At 37.0% G+C, this 25,020-nt stretch overlaps 4 protein-coding genes across 5 annotated transcripts; 2 read left to right on the top strand and 2 right to left on the bottom strand.

Moving 5' to 3' along the window:
* Nucleotides 1-11,269: 11,269 nt before the first annotated feature.
* LOC103962340 (chloroplast stem-loop binding protein of 41 kDa b, chloroplastic-like) lies at nucleotides 11,270-14,425 on the bottom strand. The gene is made up of 10 exons (XM_048583349.1): nucleotides 14,162-14,425; nucleotides 13,851-13,988; nucleotides 13,537-13,623; nucleotides 13,355-13,445; nucleotides 13,194-13,248; nucleotides 12,464-12,524; nucleotides 12,033-12,254; nucleotides 11,828-11,944; nucleotides 11,651-11,740; nucleotides 11,270-11,521 (listed from the first exon to the last, which is right to left on the bottom strand). The coding sequence occupies exons 1-10, from the start codon at nucleotides 14,273-14,275 to the stop codon at nucleotides 11,345-11,347; spliced, it is 1,152 nt and encodes a 383-aa protein (XP_048439306.1). The 5' UTR covers nucleotides 14,276-14,425; the 3' UTR covers nucleotides 11,270-11,344.
* Nucleotides 14,426-14,515: 90 nt separating this feature from the next.
* Nucleotides 14,516-17,704, top strand: LOC103928221 (AP-3 complex subunit mu-like). 2 transcript variants are annotated; one of them, XM_048583348.1, is made up of 8 exons: nucleotides 14,516-14,806; nucleotides 14,923-15,008; nucleotides 15,416-15,516; nucleotides 15,605-15,694; nucleotides 16,009-16,256; nucleotides 16,494-16,703; nucleotides 16,830-17,037; nucleotides 17,269-17,704. In XM_048583348.1, the coding sequence occupies exons 1-8, from the start codon at nucleotides 14,667-14,669 to the stop codon at nucleotides 17,512-17,514; spliced, it is 1,329 nt and encodes a 442-aa protein (XP_048439305.1). In that variant the 5' UTR covers nucleotides 14,516-14,666; the 3' UTR covers nucleotides 17,515-17,704. The 2 variants fall into 2 exon arrangements, with proteins under 2 accessions (XP_048439305.1, XP_009335502.2); XM_009337227.3 differs by having other exon boundaries at nucleotides 14,923-15,022; nucleotides 15,406-15,516.
* Nucleotides 17,647-19,472, bottom strand: LOC103962339 (psbP domain-containing protein 1, chloroplastic). The gene is made up of 4 exons (XM_009375039.3): nucleotides 19,291-19,472; nucleotides 18,604-18,756; nucleotides 18,069-18,506; nucleotides 17,647-18,000 (listed from the first exon to the last, which is right to left on the bottom strand). Exons 1-4 carry the CDS (start codon nucleotides 19,396-19,398, stop codon nucleotides 17,779-17,781), a joined length of 921 nt encoding a protein of 306 aa, XP_009373314.2. The 5' UTR covers nucleotides 19,399-19,472; the 3' UTR covers nucleotides 17,647-17,778.
* A 1,170-nt stretch (nucleotides 19,473-20,642) lies between these two features.
* LOC103928220 (alkaline/neutral invertase A, mitochondrial-like) lies at nucleotides 20,643-24,295 on the top strand. Its single transcript, XM_009337226.3, has 6 exons — nucleotides 20,643-21,795; nucleotides 22,149-22,308; nucleotides 22,472-22,683; nucleotides 23,014-23,507; nucleotides 23,610-23,658; nucleotides 23,844-24,295. Exons 1-6 carry the CDS (start codon nucleotides 20,998-21,000, stop codon nucleotides 24,168-24,170), a joined length of 2,040 nt encoding a protein of 679 aa, XP_009335501.2. The 5' UTR covers nucleotides 20,643-20,997; the 3' UTR covers nucleotides 24,171-24,295.
* The last annotated feature ends 725 nt before the right edge of the window (nucleotides 24,296-25,020 follow it).

Raw genomic sequence — 25,020 nt, 5'->3', positions numbered from 1 at the left:
GCGGTCCACACAAATAGGCCATTGCCTACGAAGAGGCCATAGAGGATCAAAATCAGACGATTGAAGAGCAGAAATAACACTAGAGCTGTCGCTTTCCAGCCAAAGACAATGCCAACCCAGTTGATATGCAAATTTTACACCAATAATAATTACAGATAATTCTGCAAAAAAAAGAGTTGCGATAACCAATCCATTAGCAGAAACCACCAAGAAAATGACCATGGCAATTCCTGAAAACTCCTCCACAAGTAGCAGGACTAGGATTTCCTTTAGATAAACCATCTGTATTAAGTTTAAGGGATAATTTGATATAGATCCAATTTTGTGAGCCATTAGTACAATTAGTCCACTGCATTGAAATAGGTCCAATAATTGATATTCCACGTAAGCTTATTTATAATTTGTACCATATTTATCCCTTAGACTTATAAATTGTAGTAAATATTCAAAATTTCTTAATTATATGATTATTTGTGGTTTAACTTATCCCTTAATTGTAGGATTAGTTATAGCAATAAAATCTCAACCCCCGGTCCGTTTCATCCCTCCTTTTTTTTTCCTTCATCTAAACAATTCTCTTTGTTAGATCATGGAATCAATCACCCTCTTTCTTCTCTCATCTTTCATGGGTGATAGTTTGTGTTCCTCCCTCCAAATTCCTTCATGACAATTTCAATTTTTACATAGCTTTCACAATTTTTTTTTACATATTCGTTCGGCAATACAGTATTAATTGCAAGCAATAATACAGTATCATGCATTATATTTGCTCTATTATATTTTTGTGCGTATCATAAAGGTAAACTGAAACTTAGTATTTGTTCCTTTTTTTTTGTTTGTTTAGTATTTGTTCCTTTAATGGAGGTATATTATATCATATTTCTATTCTAATGTTTTGCCATGGAGGTTCAACATTTTTCTTCCTATACAATAGGTAGTTTATTTTTATTTTGTTGGTAGATTATATCTATTTTGTAGGTATAAAGCATTTTTCTTCCTATACAATAGGTAGTTTATTTTTGTTTTGTAGGTAGATTACATCTGTTTTGTTGGTATAAAGTATTTTTCTTCCTATACAATAGGTAGTTACTAAATTATATCGGTTTTGTAGGTAAACATTATTAGGTGGTTACTAGATAATATTTTAGTTAGTATTTAAATATTCAAAATTAAAAACTGAATAAATGATACAAAAATTAAAGAATTTAAATATTTTTATCTAAAAGGGCAAAATTAGTATAAAAATATGTAATTGGATAATTGGACTTAGTTAAAAAACTACCTTTATTTTTGGACCTAGATCGAAAAGCCCCTAAGTTTAATCCAAGGAAACCAAGGAGGAGACCAAAGGACAGGAAGAATAGTAGGTGCCTTGCGAGAGATAGGTCAGATCCCCATTGAAAAGATGATTTCAGTGTTAAAACCTTGAGAGTAACCAGGAATAAACTTTCCACCATGAACAATCGCAGAATTGATAGACATGCAGAGACGATGAAAACTGAGTGGTTGGCCATAAAAAATAAACTTATTTCAAGCCTTCCAAATAACAGCAATAGTAGAAAGACCCACAAAAATTCAAAGATTATGCAACTGTTGGGAAAAGGGCTTACGCACATAGATATCCCAAAAAACATCCAAAGAATTTGAAAGAGGCAAAGATGTACCAAAATGGTAAGCTAACCACCTCCAAAGCTGCCTATATATTCGACAGCCGAAGAAAATATGAGTAGTAGATTCTTTAGAATTATGACATAAACAACAAATGGATACCAAGGAAATACCACGTCGTTGAAGTGCATCCTCAATAGGAAATTTATCATGAAAAAGCCACCAAACCAAAATAGATAGTCATGGCGGAATCAAATGTCGCCAAATAACCTTAGCCTAAGCACAATCACTACGTTTCCTTTGAATAAGCTGATAACTAGAAGAAAAGGAAAAACTTCCCGGTAGGTGAGGGCTCCCAAATTAATTTATCATCCTCCAAATTTAAGGGCAAAGGTAGACGTAAAATTTGTTGCACCATAGAAGGGAATAAATTTATAAAATAATATAGGAAAGACCAACTTTGTACTTCAATATCATCTGAAACCCAAGGAAGAACCTTAGGTGAAATGACCGAAGATAAAGAAGGGCTAATAATAGATTCATTCAACCATATGTCAAACCAAAAGAAAACGGACCTCCCATCACCAATAATCTAGCGACTATTATTATTCAAAATAGGCAAAGCACGCTTCAGACTACGCCACATAGAAGACCGTAAATATATATTTTGTTTTTTGGAAGGCGAAATGGGAAAACGTTGATGAGCAAAAGAACCCCACAGAGAAGAGGATTGTAAAGCATCCCATCCAAAACTACAAAGTCATCAAGTTCAAGGAAGCTAAATCACAAAGACCAAGCCCATCTTCATTTTTAGGTTCACACACCATGCTCCAATCAACAATTACCAATTTCCGAGAAGCTAAATCCCTGACTAAATAAACTTCCTTGCACAAGCGGAAAGATGTTTTAAAAGGCAAGATGGCAATTGATAAACTGAGAAACTATGGAGAAACAAGTTTTGATAAACAGACTGCACTAATTGAAGTCGTCCAACCATTGAGAGAAATTTTCCTTTCCAACCTGAGAGGTGGGCTTTAGCCTTGTCAACCAAAGTTTGAAAGTGAATTCTCCTTGGCTTACCATGAAAAATGGGTACCCCAAGATAAGTGAAAGGAACAACACCCAAACAAAAGCTAAGGTGTCTCGATACATGCGCTCTACAATGAAAAAAGGATAAGTTGAGATGAAAAGTACTCTTAGTTGCATTAACAAGTTTCCCTAATGCACAACCATACTTATCCAAGAAATTTCAAAGAGAACAAAGAGATTTAACATTCGCACGACAAAAAATGAAAAGATCATTAGCATATAACACATGAGTATGAGGGCAACAACCTCGTGGGGATGAAATAGTAGTAATTCGTCCAGTAGAAAAAAGCGTAGATAAACCTCTGCTTAAAGCTTCCTCCACTAGACAGAAAAGAAGTGGAGAAAGAGGATCACCCTAACGTACCCCCTAGGAGCAAAAGAAAAACCTATGCGGTGTGCCATTTACCAAAATTGAAAGGCGAGTTGATTGTAATAAAACATGTACCTAGTCCACAAAAATGTGTGAAAAACCAAAGCTAGAAAGCACATGGAGAAGAAACTTCTAGTTCAAAGTATCAAAAGCTTTAGCGATGTCGACTTTTATGCCTACTTTACCACCAAAAGCCTTTTTGTCCATAAAATTGAACCCTTCTGAAACCAGCCCGATACAATTAGAAATGCGTCTACCTTTTAAAAATGTCGTTTGTTGAGGAGAAATAATGCGAGTGGCAATTGGGGCGAGGCGATCAGCAAGAATCTTTGGAATAATTTTGAATAGAAAATTAGCAAGAGCAATGGGCTGATACTGAGTAATAGTGGCAGTCCCATCAACTTTAAGGATAAGCACCACAAAGTTGCAATTAGCATTCAGATAAAGCCAACCACGCTTAAAAAAATCTTGTACAAAAGCAATAACATCCAAACCAACAATATCTTAGCAAGACTGATAAAAGGAACCAGGAAAACCATCAGGTCCCGGAGCACTGGAGGGATCCATAGAAAAAACAGCGCTTCTAATTTCTTCATCTAAAGTTAAACAAGAAAGAGAAAAAATTTCCTCTTCACTAACCATAGGTGTAATTACACCACAAACATCCTTAATTCCAGTTGATGCGAATAGAGAATTTATAAAGACCGATAAAAGTTTAGCACATGATCAACAATAGCAGTATGAGAACAAACTACATTATTTCCATCCAAAAGAGTAACAATCCTGGAAGAAGAATGCCTATCTCGAGCATAAGCATGGAAAAAAGCAGTATTACGATCACCTTCAGTAAGCCATTTAACTCGGGCATGATCACGCCAGAAAGTTTCTTGCATATGAAGAGCATCGAGGACAGCCTTCTTAGCCACAACTTCCTCATTAAACCTTTCTTTAGAATTCCCATTAGAAGAAATAATATTTTGGATATTATGAAGTTTTTCCTAAGCAATAGTGACATTTTTGTGAACATCACCAAAAACATTAGAGTTCCAATCTCAAAGGCAATGCTTAAGGGCTTTAAGCTTTTCCAACATAACAAACATGGGACACCCATATGCAACAGTTGACTGCCAACACTTAGCAACCAAACCAAAGAATCCTGAATGTAATGTCCACATGGATTGAAACCGGAAAAGTCGCGGTCCTCCAAGACAAATAGCAGAAGCCGAGAAAACTAGACAATTATGATCAGAAACAACCTTGGGCAAAGCTGAACAACTAGTATAAGGCCAAGATTGTAACCAGCGTGTGTCACAAAGAGAGCGGTCAAGACGCCTCTTCATGTAACCACGAACACTCCAACCATTAGTCCAAGTGTAAAAAGCACTTGTAGTATCCATATGAGTAAAGTCACAGAGCTCAGTAGTACTGCGAAAGTCCTTGCACGAAGTTCGAGCAGGTAAGTGACCACCCATTTGCTCATGCGCTCCAAGAATAACATTAAAGTCACCAATTGCCATCCACGGTACTATAGTATTAGAACGAATATTTAAGAGATCGCACCATAAAGCACGACGAAGAGTCGAAGTAGTAGCCGCATAGACAATAATAAACTGAGAAAGAACACCATCAAAAGAAGCTTGAAAAGTAACTTGTTGCCCTGAAGAAGAAATCACAATAGGAGAACAATAACTTGTAGAATGCAAAACCCAAATATTAGGCATTAAATCACCCATGTTATTAACAGCAAGCAAAGATAGACCTAATGAATTCCAATAAGCAGAAGGAATAGAATAAAAAAGAACCATAGGTTCAGATATGCAAACCAAGTCGGGATGATGGGAATGACAAACATTAGAAAGCTCTGTACACGTATCAGAATTCCAAATACCGCAAATATTCCAATAAACTAACTTCATTTGGAGGTAGAGATAACTTGTCTTCTTGCCCTCGTAACATAGGGTTCTTCTTGCCTACATACGTCAACTTTTTGGTTTTTTTTCTTTCTTTTCTGTTTCTTCTGCTGAGATTAACTAAGAACTAGAGTAAAGTCATTGGAAACCTTTCCTGCATCCACAACATTGATCCCATTCCTCAGACCAAAACCAGGTGGAACATCTCCATCAACATTAGAATCAATATGGGCAATATTATTTTCTTCAGTAGGCTCATCTTCGGTCTCCCTTGAAAGAGTGTCATTCGAGTTACAAGAATGGGTATCATCAATATTATTGGTTGGTTGTAACTCTAGAAGTAGTCTATCTGAATTTGTCTCTAATTGACCATAAAGATCTGCCAACAAATCAACAACCTTGTCAGCCGACACACTTAACTTGGTATTCACAACACTCATTAATATTTGATTTGCCAAATCGTTAACTTGTTCAACATGCCGTTGCTCAAGAGAGCTACAAGGTAGGACCTCCATATCATCATTAAGTCCAGGAGAACGCTCATTATGAATAATTTCAACTGAAGGAGAACGTTCCTTGTGTTTAGTATCACCTGAAAGAGAAACAGTCTTAGTAGAGTGTTAAGTACTTATAAATTCAAATCTACTCACACTCAGATGAGCCAAAAACAATATTCAAATTCTTCCTCACAAACAAATACAAAAAAGATGGTTTTCACACATTTTTTTTAACTTCTCACACACCCATCTAGATTTAGGACTATTAGATAGACTAATTTGGTTCAAAACGAAAACAACATACATGATTAGAAAGAATTGTCTAAAAGACTAAAAAAGGTGTGCGATTATTATTTCTCATACAAAAAGGAATCAAAAGATAGCTTGCGAGGAGGTTAACAAACAAAATGGACCAAAGAGGAACTAAACCAAAAGTGCAGCTTCTATGCAATAAACCAAAGATGACAAACAAAAGTGCAGCTTCTGTATACCATAAATTCAGTTGGAGGCTTCCAAAAGTATAGCTGGTTGGGTTGCTAATTTAATTTGCCTTTACTTAAACATCATAATTAACTTGTTACTCCTCTTATAAACATGCCAAAAGTGGTGGATCGTAAAAAAACACATGATTAACATGGCCCCCTAAAGATAGCTAGCCAGCTAGCTCAGTCATTGTACACATCCCTATCCAACAATTTGAGTTGAAGTTTCACCTTAAAATTAATTGGTAAGGTCTATTAATTTTTTGTTTTGAGATTCGTACTTTCAACACACCTTCCTCATGAGCCGTCCCAGTACAAACTGAGACTTAAGACTAAAATGCATGAAGTCTTTCTTAATTTAATAGACTAATAATTATTTTTTAAAATATGAAAAGGAAGGAAATTCAATTTAAGGCAACTGCATGTTTTAGTTTGTCACTGAGAGTAAGAATTTAAGGTTTTGGATTTTTAGAATGGTTTGTAGTTACTATGCTAGTTCGCTAAAAAGAGTAAAATAATTAACGGTATATTTTTTATTGTCCTAATCATAGTAAGAGATTGTTACACCAAAGTGTGAATTTTCGGACTTTTTATTTCTGTTTTTCTTGTGTGTGTGTGTGGTTCCCGGAAGGCTTCTAAGTCTAGGTCTTTCGGTAAATATAACATGTAAGTCGAGGTTATTTATTATAAAATCAATTGGTAAAATGAAAACACAAAGAATTTTTTTTATATTTTTTTTAAGACCTAAAGCACAATGAAAGGTTTTTTTACTAAGGCTAAGAGGCTAGAGCATGAAAAAGGAGATAGAGTGTTAACATCATGTAAACAAAGCTAAGAAAGTATACCGAAAGGGCGAATGACTTCTCTGGTTCTTAAAAGATTAAATGATAACTTTTTCTTTTTCTTTTTTTTTTTTTTTTTTTTTTTGCTTTTAGTTTTTACTTTTTATACTTGAAATATGAGAAAGTATACGAAGAAATTGATGGATGATGCATGACAGGAGAGAGGGAAAGAATTAAGGAACAAATGAAAAATCTTATAAATGTAAAACCAACTTCAAATATATGACCCGTTAGAGCCCCGGGACGAGAGTGGGGGATGGCCCTGCGCATAGACAACAGTAGTACTAACTCTATGAAGTCTGAATCGAATCTTCATGTTAGCTTTCGCAATTTATTCGTGAATAAGATAAAAAGGGCTAGAACCGCTCGCTTCTAGGATTGATCTCCCCATTCGACCTGAGACAAAAAATAAGTCATACATAGAAAGGTTATTTCATGGTTTAGGGTCCCTATGAATTCCTCCAACCCAATAAATGAAGGGGGAGGAGGAGGGAGTTGGGGGTAGCAATGATGAGGGAGGCCGGCTTTCGAGTAACCTTCTTCTTTTTTTAGCCTTTTTGAATGCTTTAATACCAAGTTGAAAATCATAGTGCATAGAACATACGAACAAATGAATTACGCAAATACTTCTTTATTAACTTAAGACAAAAAAACACACCAAAATTGCCAAAAAAACTACGTAACCTAAAGAGACTACATCTTGTTAAACTTACATGATGTGTTTCAATACACCTAATTTATAGAGAACTAACATTAATCCTATTAGGTAAGAACCCAAATCGTTATCCTACAAGAAAACCCTAAACACAATAATTAAAATCCCCTTACCAAATAATAAACCAAAAACTAACTTATTAACTTTTCCAACAGTTTTCATCTTCATTCATTCTTCTTTATTTCTTCCCTTCCCTCACACCACACTTCTTTACCTATCATTTAATACTGTACTCATATGAAGCACTAAAAGTAAAAAATAAAAATGCAAAATGATTATCCAAAGACATCATAATTTTTTGTTTTTTATATTTAACTTGCATTCCCCTATATATTGCCCTTCTATCATTGCCACAAAAGGTTAAAAAAAAAAAAAAAAAAACTAATGAAAAGGACTTGAACACTTTGAGTTTTAAAGATAAGGACAAAATAAAAAGTAAAATGAATAATACCAGAATTGACATTTTAATATAAAAATGTGGTTTTTCGAACAGTACTGAAAGTTTTTCGTTAAAATTCTCTAAAAAAAAAAAAAAGCAAAAACGAAATGATTCAAACAGGATATTGACATTGACTTTAGCTTTTTATAAAGAGAGATATCCAAGTTAAATTCCTCAATGACATTGAATACGAACTTTTATTGAGATAAGCATCTTGTTCTTTTAAGGCAACCATCAATGAAACTCAGGCTTCTGAATTGGTTTTTTCCAATTTGCAAGGATACAGCATTTTTCCTTGCGGGAGTTTGACCGGATTCCTTGTAGGAATTGTTTTGCAAAGGTGTTTAAAGACTATACGTTTCTTCGTTAGGATAGGATGGAATTTATGATTTTTTTTCTTCTAACACATTTGCTTTGGTTATTCATTATTACGATCTAGTGATATTTCTCTTCACTTGCAAGTGAAAGGTCTTATGTTCGAATCTCATGGATGACGAATTCAACATCAAATTAGGTTACCCATTGTGTGACTCAACCGAACTTCCTCGTCCCCTTAATGTAAAATATATTGTTGTACTAAATAATAACACACATCTGCTTTGTGTAGAGTCCTGCTCTTTTAAAGTCTTCATTTATGTTATGTTATCAGATTGTTTCATTTTATTATAAAAGATTACAAATACACTTTTAATTAAGAATATAAATAGGATTTTGTTGTGACATAAATTCTAGCACATGTAATTGTGAAAATCATTAATAGATTGTATTTAGGATAATCAAAGATCTTGTCCCTTTATCCTATCATGTTTAATATAAATAAATGCATAAAACATCAGGAATAAGATATATAATTTGAATCCACAAAGTTCGGGAATCCGAATCGTTGAAATTTGATCCAATTGCTAAAGTTATTATAACTTTTAAAGTGGACCCCTGTTTGTAGCCGTTGGATCAAATTTCAAAGGTCCGAATCCTCGAACTTGGTGGATTAGGAGGAAGGGATCCGGAGAAAATCCCTTTCCATATAATTCCTCAAGCCTTCTCCATCTCTCTATGCCATATCCATTCGGTAAAACAGGTCACAACACGTTATCAGCAATCTCTTGTTACTGCACTAAGGAACTGAAGGTTTTTTTCCTGCTACAAGCCCGTTCACAAGATTCATCATCGCAATTCATGTTCTTCTAAAACAAGATCTAAATTGTCGATATTTTTTTCAGCCTTATTGCATGCAACATTCACCATCAAGCATAAATCCTAATTTTTGATTTCCTAATTAATATTATACTTAAATTATTGTTCGCAATTATATTATTTTACTGTTGATATAATTGTGATGAATCGCATTTGTGTGAATAAGCAAAGAAAAATGAAGGAAAACAACAAGAAGAAAAAAAAACTCTAAATCGCGTCCGAGCCGCAGTCTGAAGCAGTGCTGAGCCGAGCCACCCGAGTCACAGTTTGTAGCCATGCCTTTGCTACTAACCAGCCATCCATGTGCCAAGCCATGTCCAAACCATGCCTTTGCGCCAAGCCATGTCCAAACCATGCCTTTGCCACTAACCAGCCATCCATGTGCCAAGCCATGTCCAAACCATGCCTTTGCTACTAACGACCTGCGGTTTACGATTTGTCTTCTTCCCTAGATCAAGGCTGCCGCCTCTCTGGCTTGGCAAATCTCGAGCAGCAGTAGTCTGTAGTACCTCCGACGGCTACGACGTCGATGCCGGAACACCACACACCTCCTATATATGTGGACATCATTCCTGAGGTGATACTCAACTCTGACGACCCACGAGTGAGTTTCCATTCAAATTTATAAGCGTTTCATGAGATTCTGGTTGAATCTCATTGGAATTTTGGACCCTTACCGCAAAACCCAGCCTAGATGATGAATCTCATTGGAATTCTGTGCGTCCATGACACTACTAACCGCTACCTTCAGCAGTGTCATATCTAAGTTCAACTTTAAGCTTTGTTTTACTTAACTCATTGCATTAGACGTGACATCTCCTTCATTGTTGATCTTTTGAGAAGATACAACACTGCGACTACACGCAGTCATTGAATTGACATTAATGACGTATTTTCATTACCCTAAAGGTTCTAAGATTTAAGCTTATCCATACGCATCACGAGTTGATCCAACCCCTTGATCCTCTTAATGATGCATGTCTTGTTTGTTATGGTGACGAAAATTACTTATCAAACTTGCACAAGGCACATTTCCAGATAGTTATATATTTACCATTAGGGATACTGCGATCCATGAAATAGACCTTAGTTGCGAAATCCTCAAATAGTTCCAAAGCTCATCACACCTCACTATGCTACACATAGGAAGTATGATTCAGGGCTCTTCTTGAGCGTATTCGAAGTACCTGCGGTTTCTCATTCATCATTGTGTTTCACTGACGATCTATGAAGACAATGTCGCATGTATTGACTAGACCAAGGCATGATACATCAAAAAGTCAACACCAAGCATATTGCACTCTTTTCACATCAGCAAAGCATCAAAAATTTGAAATCCAAAGCATGATAGGTTCAGGATTCGATTTTTTTGTAACTGACCAAACTCTAAAATACAAAATTAAAAAAGGCTTTGGCAATCAAGTCGATCGTTGGATTGTGGTTTAGAGACTTAGGTAGGCTCAAAATTGAAAATACTTTCACACCAAAAATAGCCCAATATATTTCTACAAGACTGCCCATATTTGCATGTGGCACAGAAAGAATATGTGGCCTGAGTGTGGAAGAATCTTGGCATTTTCTTTTGGGGTGTGCTATCCACACACCTCATTTTACTTTTTCCACACTCCTTGATAATTTATGTCCGTTAATCTTCTTTAATTCATCCGATCCGACGGCCGAAAATTAAAAAGGCATATAAGAAGTAAAATGGGGTGTATGAATATCACACCCCTTTCTTTTTTGTTCTAGTGAAGAAAGAGATTGAGGATTCGAGATTAGAGAGAGGAGGAAACATATAGCCGTGACATATACGTTTCTCTCTTCTGCAGCCTTTACTTTTGCTTCAGTATCGTTGTTGAAACTGATTCAGTATCGTTGTTGAATCTGACCGTTTGATTTGCTTGAACGTGTTCATCTTTGATTGTTGAATTTCTTTTGCACAGAGAAGTATATTAATGTCCTTACCCAATTGGAACAGATTAAACGTAAGATTAGTCGCAGAGTTTAATTTTCAAATAACATGTTTTTGGACATTGGACTAAAAACCAACGAAATATATTTATTTATCGTCTAATTAAATACATTTGAATATGAAACAGCAACATCACAGAAAAAATTAACTTGATTTCCTCTTGATCCTGAAATAATTAATAAAAATGGAGGATACAAATCAAAGAGAGCAAAGAGAGTCTGGAGATTTAGCTGAGGACAAGACTTTTGCCAAGAATGATGTCATCTGTTGAGTAATCAGCTGCTTTCCTGAATGTTCCTCTCCCAAAATCTAGGTTGTACGAGTCCGCAAGACCTTCCACCAGGTCATATTCGGGTTTCCATCCGAGCACGCTCTTTGCTTTGTCGATCGATGCAAAGAAATGCTGCATCAAATGAAAAAAAAAAAGCACAATTGAAGTTGGTTAATCAGGTTCCGGCTTCATGAAAGTAAAAGCATAAGTTTTCTTTAGCTTCTCGTTGAATTCTTAAAACGTCTCTAAGACCATATTTACCTGGTCACGGAATGGAAAGGCCTTCTTCTTGCCAAAATCGAACTCTTTAGGGTTGTAATGAATGATCTCAGCCTCAGGAAAACCAGCAGCCTAACAAAAGTGAAAACATAGGATAAACTCTAGTTTGAGAAGATTATGAATATTTGTCTATCTAGGAACTCCCCAGCAAGCAATTACCTTTGCGCATGCTTTTGCTAGTCCGTCAAAGGTGACATATTTGTCTCCCGAGATGTTGAATACTTGTTTGCTGGCCTTCTCGTTACCAAGAACCTTAATGAAGGCTGTCGCTAAGTCCTGCAAAACGAATTCACATAAAAAATTGCCCTTATATGCTGCAATATAGAAATCTAAGGAAGTACATTATGACTGACACTTCACTAACCTTGACATGACCAAGCTGTGTAATTTGTATCCCTGAGTTGGGAACTGGGATTGGGCGGCCAGCTTTCAACCGGTGGAAGAACCACTCTTCAACAGGGTTATAGTTCAATGGTCCATAGATGTAGACTGGCCTTATTGAAGTCCAGTTAACACCCTTTGATTCGAGCAAGCTCTCTGTCTCGAGCTTTCCCTTGTGCCTGCTCTTTGGATCAACTGCATCGATCTACCACCAGGGTTCGTCAAGTTTAGAATTATGGAAAGACAAATAGAATGAAATAGAAAGGATAAAAAAAATTAATATAGAGGAAAAACAAGTTAGGAATTAAGCTCAAATTTCCACAATGCCATGACAAGAGTGATTTGAAATTGAATCACAGTACAAGAGTAGGACCAAGAAAATGAAAAGTAAGCCATTTGTAACATAAAACATACCTCAAAGTGAGGTAGCTGATCAGATTTGAGATAGACACCAGCTGAAGAGCAGTATATGTACCTGAGATTTCAGTGGAATTCTTAGACCTTCCAAAAATTTACCCATTATATATATGTCGAAAATTGGAAATAAGTGCACTTTTAAATCTTTTCTGCATCAAACATTAGGTCTACCATGTTAGCGTTCCATTAAGTCTTAGAACGTTTTCAAAACGAAGTATAAGCATCAGCTTGCACTATACAAGTTGATCATTCCAGGTCATGAAGATTGATTCTTGCATCCATTTTGACTCACAATCACATCTCTAACTACAGTATTACCATTGGTCTTCTTCGTACACCTGAATAACGTGAGCTGCTTTTCCTCATTTACAACATATTTAACGAAAACCAGGTTTATTATCGTCTGAGATAATAAAATGGCAAGCTGCAGTCAAAGGTACTTGATTTTATGACAGAGAGACTAGAATTTTAAAATCTGCCATATTCTAAAGTATTTAGATCAGATATCTTATGATAGTATTGTTTTGTTTAACCATTAATTTTGTATTGCATACGAAGTATCACATGCTTGCTAATTTAGAGCTTACTTCTACTTCAAACATTCCTAATCTCAAACCATATCCAGGAGAAGATGACCTGACACTGGAGAACCGCCACGAAATAAAGGTGAAATATTTCAGTTGCTTTACTAATAAGATAAGCAAATTCATCAGTAGGCTGTTCTTACTGTTCTAACTTCGGTAGTCCCTCAATTATTGGCACAACTTCTTCTGCCTCTCTTCCTGAAAATTTCCAAGTACGGATTACGAAGCAGAACTGTAAGCTATAGTAAACAAGAACTTTATTCTAGTGAGGCAAATTCTAATTGCAGAGGCTAAATGTAAAGACCATTTATATCGTAAACAACATCATAGCCTTCAGCTGAAAGACTGGATTTCACAAAGTCATAGTCCTTTCTGTCTCCTTTCAAGTGCAAAATCTAGCAAAACACGATCACTAGAAAATGAAAATCTGAGAAAGCATTAGAAGTAAATAATGGACCTTCAAAGCCTTAGCGACACTATTAATACCTTTGAAGCGAAATCTGTGTAATCCGCATCGGATTCTCCTGGCAACTGCTGAGTAATGGGTGCTTTTCCTCTGGTAAACAGAGTCACCTGCCAAAGTAAACTCAATGTCATAACTTATCAATGTATCAAAAGAAAAAGTGTGATTGTTACATTGCAACGTGACATTACTAATTCACACGTTCTTACTAATTCCATGATGAGACTCGTAATTCCACGTGGTTGTGTGACAGTTACACTAAACTCATAATGATATCATAGTACGAAAATGATGAGAAAATCGAGATTTTCGAAATTTAGAAAGAGAAAAAGGATACCTGATGACCGTCTTTAACAAGGAGTCTTGACAAGAAGACGCCGATGAATCGGGTTCCTCCCATTATAAGAATCTTCTTTGCACTCGATGCTGAAACTTGCAATGCCCCTCCTCTTGGCTGCGATGCCCTTCTTTTACACTGCAACAATTAACACATGGGGTTCTAACTTCTAAGTTGAAAACAACGAAATGCAAGTAAAAACATAAACTTTCCGGCAAATGGGTCGAAATTGATTCAACAAAAAGGAAACTTAGATTCTACCTATCAAGGAAAAGCATCATAAGAACGCATATTTGAGAGAGAGAGAGGACCTGGAGTTGGAAGTGGAGGAGTTTGGTGCCATTGAAGTCAGAGAGAGAGGAAGGAGGGAGGAGAGAGAAAGATGGGTTTCTCTGCTGTGTTTGCACAGCCACCAACCTTGCCATTTCTGTCTTCTATTCAACAATTCTATATCCAATCTTCTTCTTCTTCCTCTCTCTCTGTGAGTGTTGGGTTTTCTGAAATTCTTGAAATATTTCTTGCCGTCGTCGTCTTCTTCCACTTTCTCTTGGCGTTCTCTCAGTCGAACATTCAGTCACAGGATAAGAGGGTATGACCCACCACTCCTCCTTTTCGGTTTGCCTATATCCACACTCCAGTCACTCCTCGGCCTCCCATTCCACCACTCTCAGCCTCCCCAACACGACGCTGTAAAGGTCAAAACTTTCGCGCCTTAAGGCGTCAAATGCCCATTTGTGAGTTGGGTTTGGGCTTTTGAGTTGGGTCAAGTTTTGGGTTTTGGGCTTTTTTGTGCTCTGCAAAAACTCCAAAATCTAAATGCTGAGAAGGCGAAGGATGCGAAGAAGAAAAGCTTCAGACTTTCGATTTTGCTTTTGTGGATTTGAAATTTATTCTAATTTTTTTTTTTACACAGAGAGAGAGATGTTGCAGTGCATATTTCTGCTATCGGATTCTGGGTAAGTCACCAAATCATTGAAATTTTTTTCCCATTTGATCTGAAAATTTAATTGACGAATTTTAGTAGGTAAGAGCAAATTTCAATTTTTTGTTGCTAAATTATGGGATTTTTCAGTGAGGTAATGCTGGAGAAACAGCTTACTGGGCAGCGTGTGGACCGTTCGATATGCACATGGTTCTGGGAGCATACAATTTCTCAAGGTGATTCTCCCAAGGTAGCTAATGAATTTTTTTATTTTTTTGCCAAATTGTAAATTTTTAGGCATGGGCGTAGTCACGTTGGCTAGAGAGGGCCGGATATACTCTCTATGCACCCTGAATTTGAATCCCCCTTCCGTAGTTTAGATAAGTTTAAAGTAGGGTATCGTCCGAATAAAAAGAATTTGTATCTGTTACCTTTATCTGGTTTTCATGAATCTTTCAAATTGGGTTTATTATCTTGTATGTTGTTGTTACTTTTCAGTTTTTAGTTGTGTATGTATATAACTTATGGTTCCCTCCCTTTTCACTTTATTTATGCATACAGTCAAGTTGATATGTAGTTGGTTGTGTGCTTGTCATTCCATTTCTTACACCCTATGTGTGATTTTGTTATTAGCTGCAACCAGTAATTGCTTCGCCAACACACTATCTTTTCCAAGTTCTTCGCGAGGGGATAACGTTTTTAGCTTGTACCCAAGTTGAAATGCCGCCTTTGATGGGCATCGAGGTGAATATCATAGCTGAATGTGTGTTATATTTTATGATTTGATTGTGTATGCGTTGAACAAGATTGAACTTTAACGTTTGACTTGTAGTTTCTGTGCAGGGTAGCTGATGTCCTGACAGATTATCTTGGCAGCTTGAATGAAGACTTGATTAAAGATAACTTTGTCATTGTATATGAGGTAATTGTCTTGATTATACTTTTGCTGCTTATTGTGATTTGATAAGCGAATGCTTTGCTATCATCTAGTGTCTTAATTATCGTTTCTTCTAGAATGCGTCTGTTGTGAGGACTATCGTTTGCCTTCGTATCTGTGATTCTTTTGTAAACCACTTGTAACGTAGAACTAAAATCTCAACAACAACATGGACAAGTTCAAATTTTACCTTCGTGACTGTAATCGATTAGTGACTTGGACCTGGCTGCTAATTAGTCATCATCTAGTGTTTTCTTTGCTTCGATTGAACTTTATAAAATCTTTACTGCTGTTTGCAGCTTCTGGATGAGATGATTGACAATGGCTTCCCTCTCACTACAGAGCCGAATATTCTGAGAGAGATGATTGCTCCACCAAATATGGTAGACAAGGTGTTGAGTGTAGTCACTGGCAACAGTTCCAACATGATCGACACACTTCCGGGTTCAACGTCATCTTGCATTCCATGGAGAACAACAGACCCAAAATATGCAAACAATGAAGCTTATGTTGATCTTGTTGAAGAAATGGATGCAATTATAAACAGGTCTATCTTTTATTCTTTTCTTCAAGATTAAAAGTTCTGATTCGTAGAATTTGATTCAAATCTCACTTAACGTTATACAAGTCAATTGGTGTTTACCTTTAACCGCACTAAAATTTATAAGACGTTATCAGTTATGGATGGTGATGATTACTCTACAAAATTTGCAGATTTTGTAGTTATAATTGGATGAGTTATATCTCAATGTTTTGTACTTAAAGATTTCTGGTTGCTGCTCAGGGATGGGGTCCTGGTGAAATGTGAGATATATGGTGAAGTTCAAGTAAACTCCCATCTCTCTGGTGTCCCTGATTTGACTATTTCATTTGCAAACCCTGCTATTCTTGATGATGTAAGATTTCATCCATGTGTTCGATTTCGCTCATGGGAAGCCCATCAAGTTCTGTCGTTCGTGCCCCCTGACGGACAGTTTAAGTTGATGAGTTACAGGTCAGTGGTGTAAAAGGGACACTAAGTTCTTAAATTGGGGGAAATTCAAAGCTTACTTATGTGCAGTATTTTGGTATCTCCGTCCTTGTTTTATTTTCTAAATAATTGTATGCTTCTTTTATACAGGGTTAGAAAGCTGAAGAGCTCTCCAATCTATGTAAAGCCCCAGCTAACCTCAGATGCTGGGACATGTCGTGTTAGTGTGTTGGTTGGAATACGAAATGATCCTGGAAAGACAATTGATTCAATAACTGTACAATTTCAACTTCCTCCCTGCATTTTATCAGCTCATCTGAATTCGAATTATGGAACCGTGAACATTCTTGCTAACAAGGTACGAACATAGGATTTCCATATCACTCGTACCCTTGGCATGATGACTAGCCTTGAATTTCCATTATCAATTGTGATACGTACTTAGATGAAATGGTAGTTCAGGTATTTTTATCCCAATTATTCTTCACTGTTCTGGTTGTAATTTCTGCAGTTTTTAAAGGATGAGAATGCGTAGTTCTCCTGGTCGGATTTTGGGTTTAATATAACTAACTCTACTTGTTTTTTGTAGACATGTTCATGGACGATAGGGAAGATTCCTAATGACAGAGCCCCTGCAATGTCTGGGACACTAGTGCTTGAAACAGGATTAGAGCGCCTTCACGTTTTTCCGACATTTCAAGTGGGTTTTAGGATCATGGGTGTTGCCCTCTCTGGCTTGCAAATAGATAAACTGGATTTGAAGAATCTACCAAAACCACCTTATAAGGGTTTTCGAGCTCTCACTCGAGCAGGGGAATTTGAAGTCAGGTCATAATGCACCGATATGAATCCCTATTTGTGAAAATTACTCAGAATGTGATTAATTATGTGCTGCAGTTTGTAATTTGTAAATTTGTTTTTGTAACATAGCATTTCGGTCTTGAGAGTGCCTTCGATTTAGCTGAAATGGATTTGTAACGGTTTTTCTGTTACTGAAGAAATGAAAATTACAGTGTTTTACAGAACTAGACTGCAATTGGCATTTGAAGCAAAGGAATAAGAACCTTGGATGACAAAATTTTGTACAATCTTACGGTACCTAAACAGCAAGCTTGTTCACTCTGAAGGACTCCATAACCCGGCGAAGATCACTTTCTTCTTCCACAAACACATTTTCCGGTGTCTGTAATCTCAACTCGTATAACTGGTTGTTTTCGACTCCTAGAACCGAAAGGTACCGCCTGTCCCATTCCAAACGAACTAATCGATCCTTCGGCATAACAGCCAGCTCGTTATTGTTTGCATATGATTTTATGTTCACCTAGAAAACCCATGTCAAAACACACTTTCTTAATGGTAATAAAGCTTCTAAAAATGCATGGAACTGACCTCAATTTGATAATAAAGCTTCCCATCATCAGCAACTCTTGAAGAAGTGGAAAGGATTTTCGATTCACGCCTCACGCCAAGTCTGGTAGACATGAACTCCGTCAGGTACTGCTTAAGCACTTTCTTTCCGGCTAGTTGAGGCGGGCCAAGATCTTTGATGCTCTTGTAGTTGGAAGATGATGGAGATGAAAACTCGACGGAGATATTTTCATCGAGAATGTAAGGGTCTCTGAAGAATATGTCTGCTCCGGCACCTTTCACTTGGATCCAGTTCTTAGGGTACTTGAACGAATATCCATCAAAAGTATCTATGTATTCTCTTAACCCTACAAGAGACTGCTGAGCAAATGCAGCACTCCGGAAACTGTCTCCGGCGAAGATGTAAGCTGACAAGATTAAGGCCATTGCATTTCTCCTAGGAACTGCAAAATCTTTAGTCTGATTATATATTAAAAATATGTAGTAAGAACACAACCATTGTGGAAGTTTTTGGAAATTTCATGTCAAATTTACAAATGTGTGACTCCTAGCATACCTTTGAAGAAATCTCAACAGAATCCCTGTCTGATTCGCCTCGAAAGTGCTCGGAAATCGGTGTCTTCAGTCTGCCATCCATTTTACAAATTTCCTTTGCATTTGATGCTGCAACATGTAATGTTCCTTTTGGCTGTGAAACCTTTCTCCTGTACTGTAATTGATTAATGATGTACTGATGTTAAAAACAAAGCCACATCACTTAGTGTCGAAGCTCAGAGAAGGAAACGATCAAAGCTAGTAGACTGTTTTACGAGACGATATTCTAAACTTGTCTAATTTACGGAAATGAGGACTCAAGTTTGGGTGCAAGGGGGAAGGCAAAGTATCCTAGCCAACTGGCCTAACTTACGACTGCAAGTGTTGGAGTTCCATGAAATTCACCTTCTACATATGGTATATCTATATCATCATGAATCTTAACATTATGGAAATGACATATTAGTTCTACTTTGATGTTTTTTCGACAAAGCGATATTCTAAACTACTCTAATTTACAGGGAGGGGAACTTTAACTCGGGTGCAACGTGGCGGCACCCTCCTCTGGCCAACTGGCCTTATCTACATCTGCAATTCTACTCTAGGTTCTAGGAAAATCAACAGAAGCTAGTACAGGTATAATGAAAGTCAGTTCCATTGAGGTTCCCAACATTGTGAAACTTGGAACAAAAATTGCAGAAAGCAGAACCTGGAGTTGAGGAGTGTGAAGTCTGGTGCCATTGAAGTGAGAGAGAGAAGAGGGGAGAGGAGAGAGAGAAGGGTGTCTCTGCTGCAGCACCACCACCAACCTTGCCATGTTTCCCTATCCCCTATCCAGTATCCACTATCTCCTCCTGCTTTCTTTTTCTTGGTTTTGTTGGTTGCATCCACAGCCTATCTATCAATCAAAGGGAATCTATGTTGTTGGCCCTATAACCAAGACGGGCCAACAAAGGATGGACCATATCTCCAAGTCCATTTGACCCATAATCATGTTTTGGTAAGGAATATTATACCTCTCTTTTTTTTGTCTATCGATTCTCTTTTACTTTATTCAATTTTACGGTTAAAAGGATACATGAGTGTGAATATCATTTCTGTTTGGTAATCCTTCATCGAAATACGCCATTAGGGTTTTCCTTTCTTTGGTCGATTTTCACCTATTTGAAACTCGAGTTTGAAAAAAACTTATGCATACCGGATTTGAAATGTCAATAATTTGAACAAAACTAGGCATGATATTAGTGGTGTAAAAGATTTGGGGTTCGCCAAAAGAAAATTGGCATATGAAAACATTGAAAATTAGTGGATAACAATCATTGGACACATCACAACTACCACAGCGTAGTCTATAGTTGGGGACGAATTCCAAGCCCGTATTCTACAAGACACATCTTGGGTTCATTTCATTGACGCTAATGAATCACACAATAGTAGTTGGGGAAAGACTGAAATGTCTCAATGAGTCTTCTTAGTTCAAAAAAAAGGACAATCATGGTGAAACCACTAACTAATTCTTTTTTTTTAAAACAAAAAGCAAAAAAATTATTGGACACATCACTAGCACTTATCCCTTCTTTATGTACAAAGTCCCTGTACACTTGCAAAAATGTTATGACTTCAGAGCAGTACATCCACAAATCAAATCTTAAAATAAGAGTAGGATAAATTAGAACAAAAATCTTAACTAAGACATCCCCCAAATCTATATAATCCATTCAAATTAGCCAACTACACCGCCAACTTAATTAAAGTTGCCGTGTAAGATGGAGAAGCCCGCGATTCTTTGACACTGTTGGAGAAAGTATCAACATCCACAATTTCTTCGTATTCTATTTTTACATCGCTACACTTTCTATTTTTATGAACTTATTTAAAATTGTTTTGAAATGATTAAAAGCACTTTTTAATAGCTAAAAACATTTATGATTTTTACTTTTTGGAAAACGGGTTTAAATGCCTCTTATGAAAACAATCTCAAACAAGCAGTAAATAAATAGTTTAACATTTTGCACTTAATTATGAAAATATCTTAGGCAGCTTAAGTAATTAAAGACCCGTTTAAGAATAAATCTCCCAAATTTCTTTGCCGGGCGGGCCCTTTTTTCCGTAGTCTCCAAGGCGCCACCGTTCATGCATAAAAAGCTATCTTCCCTGTTTACTTTCCTGAACCAACCTGCAATCCAGAAACACCATTTTCTTCTGCTCCAACCTCTCTCTCTCTCCTCCGCCGATGAACGCCTTCTCTCTCTGTAAGTTCGAAGAAAATCCCAACTCCGTAATCTGCATCTCAATCTTCAAAGGATCAGGATAGCTGTATATCTGTATGTGCATATAGATATAGCTCCAATGTTATGTTTTGTATCGTTTGAAGATTTGATTTTGCTGAGCATTCATCTGGCTTAAAATCTTTGATATGAATTCCCTGAGTCTTCTTTGTCACGCAGCAATGAAACCCACCTGTAGAATCCTCAATAGACGTCGAAACTCGGCGTTTTTTGGGTTTCCACGGCCTGCAAAATGGCTCCATGGTTTGACGAAGACTGGAAATTCGTCCAGTTTTTGTGTCAATTTTGAGCAAAACAGCCAATATCACGCCAACGCTTTTCGTATTTCGGGCCCTGGAGGCGTTTTCGATGATGCCCGGAAAGCCTCTCAGGTTCCCAGTTGGAGTTTTGGCCAATCTGGGGTTATATCTAGGTCTTCTAGGTCTTATAGTGCTGGCATAGGCACAACTAGTAGAGGTGTTTCTGTGATTGCTAGTTTGGCATCCAGGTTTCGGAACCTTTCAACATCGATCGAGACCCGTGTGAATGACAACAACTTCGAGAGGATATATGTTCAGGGCGGTATAAATGTGAAGCCTTTGGTGGAGAGGATTGATAAGGGTGAGAACATTGTGGGAGAGGAAGAATCGAGGATAGAAGTTGGTGATGAAAAGAAATCGGAAAGTTTGAATGAAGCTACGGTTGTGAGTCCGGAGAGAGAGTATTCGGATATTGAGAAGGAGGCGTGGAGGCTATTGAGGGATTCGGTTGTGATGTATTGTGGGAATCCCGTGGGGACTGTGGCTGCAAATGAACCTGGTGACAAGCAACTGCTGAATTATGATCAGGTCTTTATCCGTGATTTTGTTCCATCGGCGCTTGCTTTCTTGCTTAAGGGAGAAGGGGAGATTGTGAGGAACTTCCTTCTTCATACATTGCAATTGCAGGTAATGGTGTGCACCACTTATCTTGGTTCCTTTCTTTTCGAGCATTAATTGTTCCGCCTTTTCGTTTTTGAATACATGATATCATGAATCGAAAGTTTGAAACCTCACTTTTTCTATAGTTTATCAATAAACAAGTTTTCAAATAATCAGAATTTCCTTTCTACGTCATTTAAACATTGCTGATTTTGGAGTTCCAGAATTGGCACGATTCCTTTTTCTTTCTTCCAAAACAAACATTCCATTGGTTTTGGCAAAGCTTGACTAAATTTTCATGTTGACCGCGTTTCTGTGTAATGTACCTTGAACTAATGTAGGCTTCTGGAACTCCTGATCATATGTTTCTTCTGTTGTAGAGTTGGGAGAAAACTGTTGATTGCTACAGCCCAGGACAGGGATTGATGCCTGCAAGTTTTAAAGTTAGAACTGTACCTCTCGATGGAAATAAGATTGAAGAAGTCTTAGATCCAGATTTTGGTGAATCAGCTATTGGACGTGTTGCACCCGTAGATTCTGGTAAGTAGATTATAACAGTCTGCTGTTGTTGCCATCCAGGTGTTATTGGAGGCTGATAGGCATTTCGTAACTTTTCTTAAAAGCAAATTTTTTTTTAAATGATCTTCCTAAGTTATGGCATCTAATGGATAATGGTTTGTTGGTTGTGTAACTTCTCTGTCAGGATTATGGTGGATTATTCTGTTGAGGGCTTACGGAAAGATAACTGGTGACTATGGATTACAGGAGAGGGTGGATGTTCAAACAGGCTTGAAAATGATTCTGAACTTGTGCTTAACTGATGGTTTTGATATGTTTCCATCTCTTTTAGTCACCGATGGCTCCTGCATGATAGACCGCCGGATGGGTATCCATGGCCATCCCCTTGAGATCCAAGTGAGTTACGAGGCTACTTTCAATATTTCTTAAGAATACATTCATCACTTTATATTCTTTCTGTATTCTACAAAGAGGCTACTTTGTTTGTTTTATTACTGTAAGTGTAACCTTCTTGAACATGAATTCTGAAAATTGTTGAAACTAGACTTTTTAAGAATATTCGGCTGTGTCCTGATCGTGCCCTTTTGTATGATACACACCGGTTTTTATATGGTCGTTTTTATTCTTATTGTACCCTTGTGTTATGAATTTTAACGCTTCATTTCAAAGTTTGTGTATGTTACCTCATGTTTGGCTAATGTCATTATGCTGAATATGATTTTTCAGGCCTTATTTTACTCAGCTCTTCGATGCTCGCGTGAGATGCTTGGTGTAAATGATGGATCCAAGAATTTGGTAAGGGCCATCAACAACAGACTCAGCGCTTTGTCATTCCACATCAGAGAATATTACTGGGTGGATATGAAAAAGATCAATGAGATATATCGGTATAAGACAGAAGAGTACTCTACGGAGGCCACCAACAAGTTCAATATCTACCCTGACCAAATTCCTCTATGGTTAATGGACTGGATTCCAGAAGAAGGCGGGTATCTTATTGGCAATCTACAACCAGCCCACATGGACTTCAGGTTTTTCACTCTTGGAAATCTTTGGTCCATTGTTTCTTCATTGGGTACTCCGAAGCAAAATGATGCTGTATTGAATTTGATTGAAGCCAAATGGGATGATCTTGTGGGGCATATGCCACTTAAGATATCCTACCCTGCCTTGGAGTTTGAAGAATGGCGTATAATCACTGGCAGCGACCCAAAGAATACGTGAGCTAGCCGCTCGTTTATATTTGCTGGTTGTCTTGTTCTAGCATCTAACTTGTTCATGATCAGTTGCTCACTGAAGTATGTTTGTCTTGACTCCTACAGCCCTTGGTCATATCATAATGGTGGATCCTGGCCGACGCTTCTGTGGCAGGTGAGCGTTGCTTCAGTAACACTAAATATTTTGTGTATGCTCAAGAAATTATGACATTTTGTGGAATTATTTGTCATGATACTACCATCGGCCTCCTCTGTTATTAGGTGGGAAGCTGTTGCAGTTTATGTTGAGTGTTTTGATCTTGGTTTTCCATCTAAAATGCTTTTTCTATCCTATTTCAGTTCACATTGGCATGCATCAAGATGGGCAGAATCGAACTAGCTCAGAAAGCAGCGGCATTGGCTGAGAAGAGGCTTCGATCTGATCGCTGGCCCGAGTACTATGATACAAGAACAGGGAAGTTTATTGGAAAGCAATCGCGGCTTTACCAAACATGGACCATTGCCGGGTTCCTTACAACTAAAATGCTGTTGGAGAATCCGGAGAAGGCGGCCTTGCTATTCTGGGACGAGGATTACGAGCTTCTTGAAATCTGTGTTTGCGCACTTAGCAAGAGTGGCCGGAAAAAATGCTCCAGAGGTGCCGCTAAGTCTCAGATTCTTGTATAACGAGTCCCATTCTTTCGAGGGCAACAAGTTTGGCCTTTGTACTGTACAGTAACACGTTTAGGATAGGGTACAGAAAAGTTGGATAGCGAAGAGTACTCCGATTCAAAATGTATCATGAAGGTGGTTTTTTTTTTGGGTGCTTTAGATTTTGGCCCTTACAATTCATTATTTCTAGATAAAAACCCATCTATCTTTAAAGATCCAGTTTAAGCCCTAATTTAAAATTTGCAAACATATAGTAACACTATTGACCTATTAATGCAATTTATTTACACTCATGCCACTCATACTTTATGGTCCCTTTTTCAAATTCCTAAATTTATGCCAAATTAAAAGTAGTAGAAAAAGTGAAATAAAATGAACAAAGTGTTTGCATTAACCATATCTATGTTAAACTAGAAAATTAGTTTTTTTTTTTTCGTGATATATTTTGTAGCAATTTTATCCATGTTAATTGGTAGGTAAATTAGTTTGTTCCAATTATTTAAAAAAAAAAATACTACACCTATATTATATATTTTGAATCAAATAACATTCCTCTAACTTGTAGGTAAATTATTTTCTATGTATTGTTATATATGTTAGACACGTTTTGTTGTTGTATAAACATGAGTGGAACATAATATTGTTGATTTTATACATCAAACTGCATTTCTTTTGTTATATGTAAATTATTTTCCATGTACAAGTACTTATGTTAGGCAAGTTTAGTTGTTGGTACCTACACCCATGGTATAATTGGTGTAGGTAAATTATTGGAAATTAATTTGTAGTTAGGTAATGAACATTTTGCATCATTGGAAATGAACATTTCAAAGAGTAGGTAGGTAAATTAATTTGTTCTAATTAT

The sequence above is a fragment of a genome, unplaced genomic scaffold, assembly GCF_019419815.1.
Source record: "Pyrus x bretschneideri cultivar Hongxiangsu unplaced genomic scaffold, Pyrus_bretschneideri_v1 Contig2, whole genome shotgun sequence".
Classification (NCBI taxonomy): domain Eukaryota; kingdom Viridiplantae; phylum Streptophyta; class Magnoliopsida; order Rosales; family Rosaceae; genus Pyrus; species Pyrus x bretschneideri.
The sequence above is the reverse complement of the archived record's forward strand: the minus strand, read 5'-3'. Positions and strand labels throughout refer to the sequence as shown.

Bases quoted from the DNA above. Each gene is read 5' to 3' on its own strand.
- LOC103962339 (XM_009375039.3), bottom strand. From the start codon at position 19,398: ATGGCAAGGTTGGTGGTGGTGCTGCAGCAGAGACACCCTTCTCTCTCT. The intron at 18,757-19,290 runs GTTCTGCTTTCT...AATCAATTACAG, and splicing joins TTCACACTCCTCAACTCCAG to TACAGGAGAAAGGTTTCACA. The intron at 18,507-18,603 runs GTATGCTAGGAG...ATATATAATCAG, and splicing joins CTGTTGAGATTTCTTCAAAG to ACTAAAGATTTTGCAGTTCC.
- LOC103928220 (XM_009337226.3), top strand. From the start codon at position 20,998: ATGAATTCCCTGAGTCTTCTTTGTCACGCAGCAATGAAACCCACCTGT. The intron at 22,684-23,013 runs GTGAGTTACGAG...ATGATTTTTCAG, and splicing joins GCCATCCCCTTGAGATCCAA to GCCTTATTTTACTCAGCTCT. The intron at 23,508-23,609 runs GTGAGCTAGCCG...TGACTCCTACAG, and splicing joins GGCAGCGACCCAAAGAATAC to CCCTTGGTCATATCATAATG.
- LOC103962340 (XM_048583349.1), bottom strand. From the start codon at position 14,275: ATGGCAAGGTTGGTGGCTGTGCAAACACAGCAGAGAAACCCATCTTTC. The intron at 13,624-13,850 runs GTATCCTTTTTC...TTACTTTGGCAG, and splicing joins TTGTTAAAGACGGTCATCAG to GTGACTCTGTTTACCAGAGG. The intron at 12,525-13,193 runs GTAAGAACAGCC...CTGAAATCTCAG, and splicing joins GGACTACCGAAGTTAGAACA to GTACATATACTGCTCTTCAG.
- LOC103928221 (XM_009337227.3), top strand. From the start codon at position 14,667: ATGCTGAGAAGGCGAAGGATGCGAAGAAGAAAAGCTTCAGACTTTCGA. The intron at 14,807-14,922 runs GTAAGTCACCAA...GGGATTTTTCAG, and splicing joins TTTCTGCTATCGGATTCTGG to TGAGGTAATGCTGGAGAAAC. The intron at 15,695-16,008 runs GTAATTGTCTTG...TGCTGTTTGCAG, and splicing joins ACTTTGTCATTGTATATGAG to CTTCTGGATGAGATGATTGA.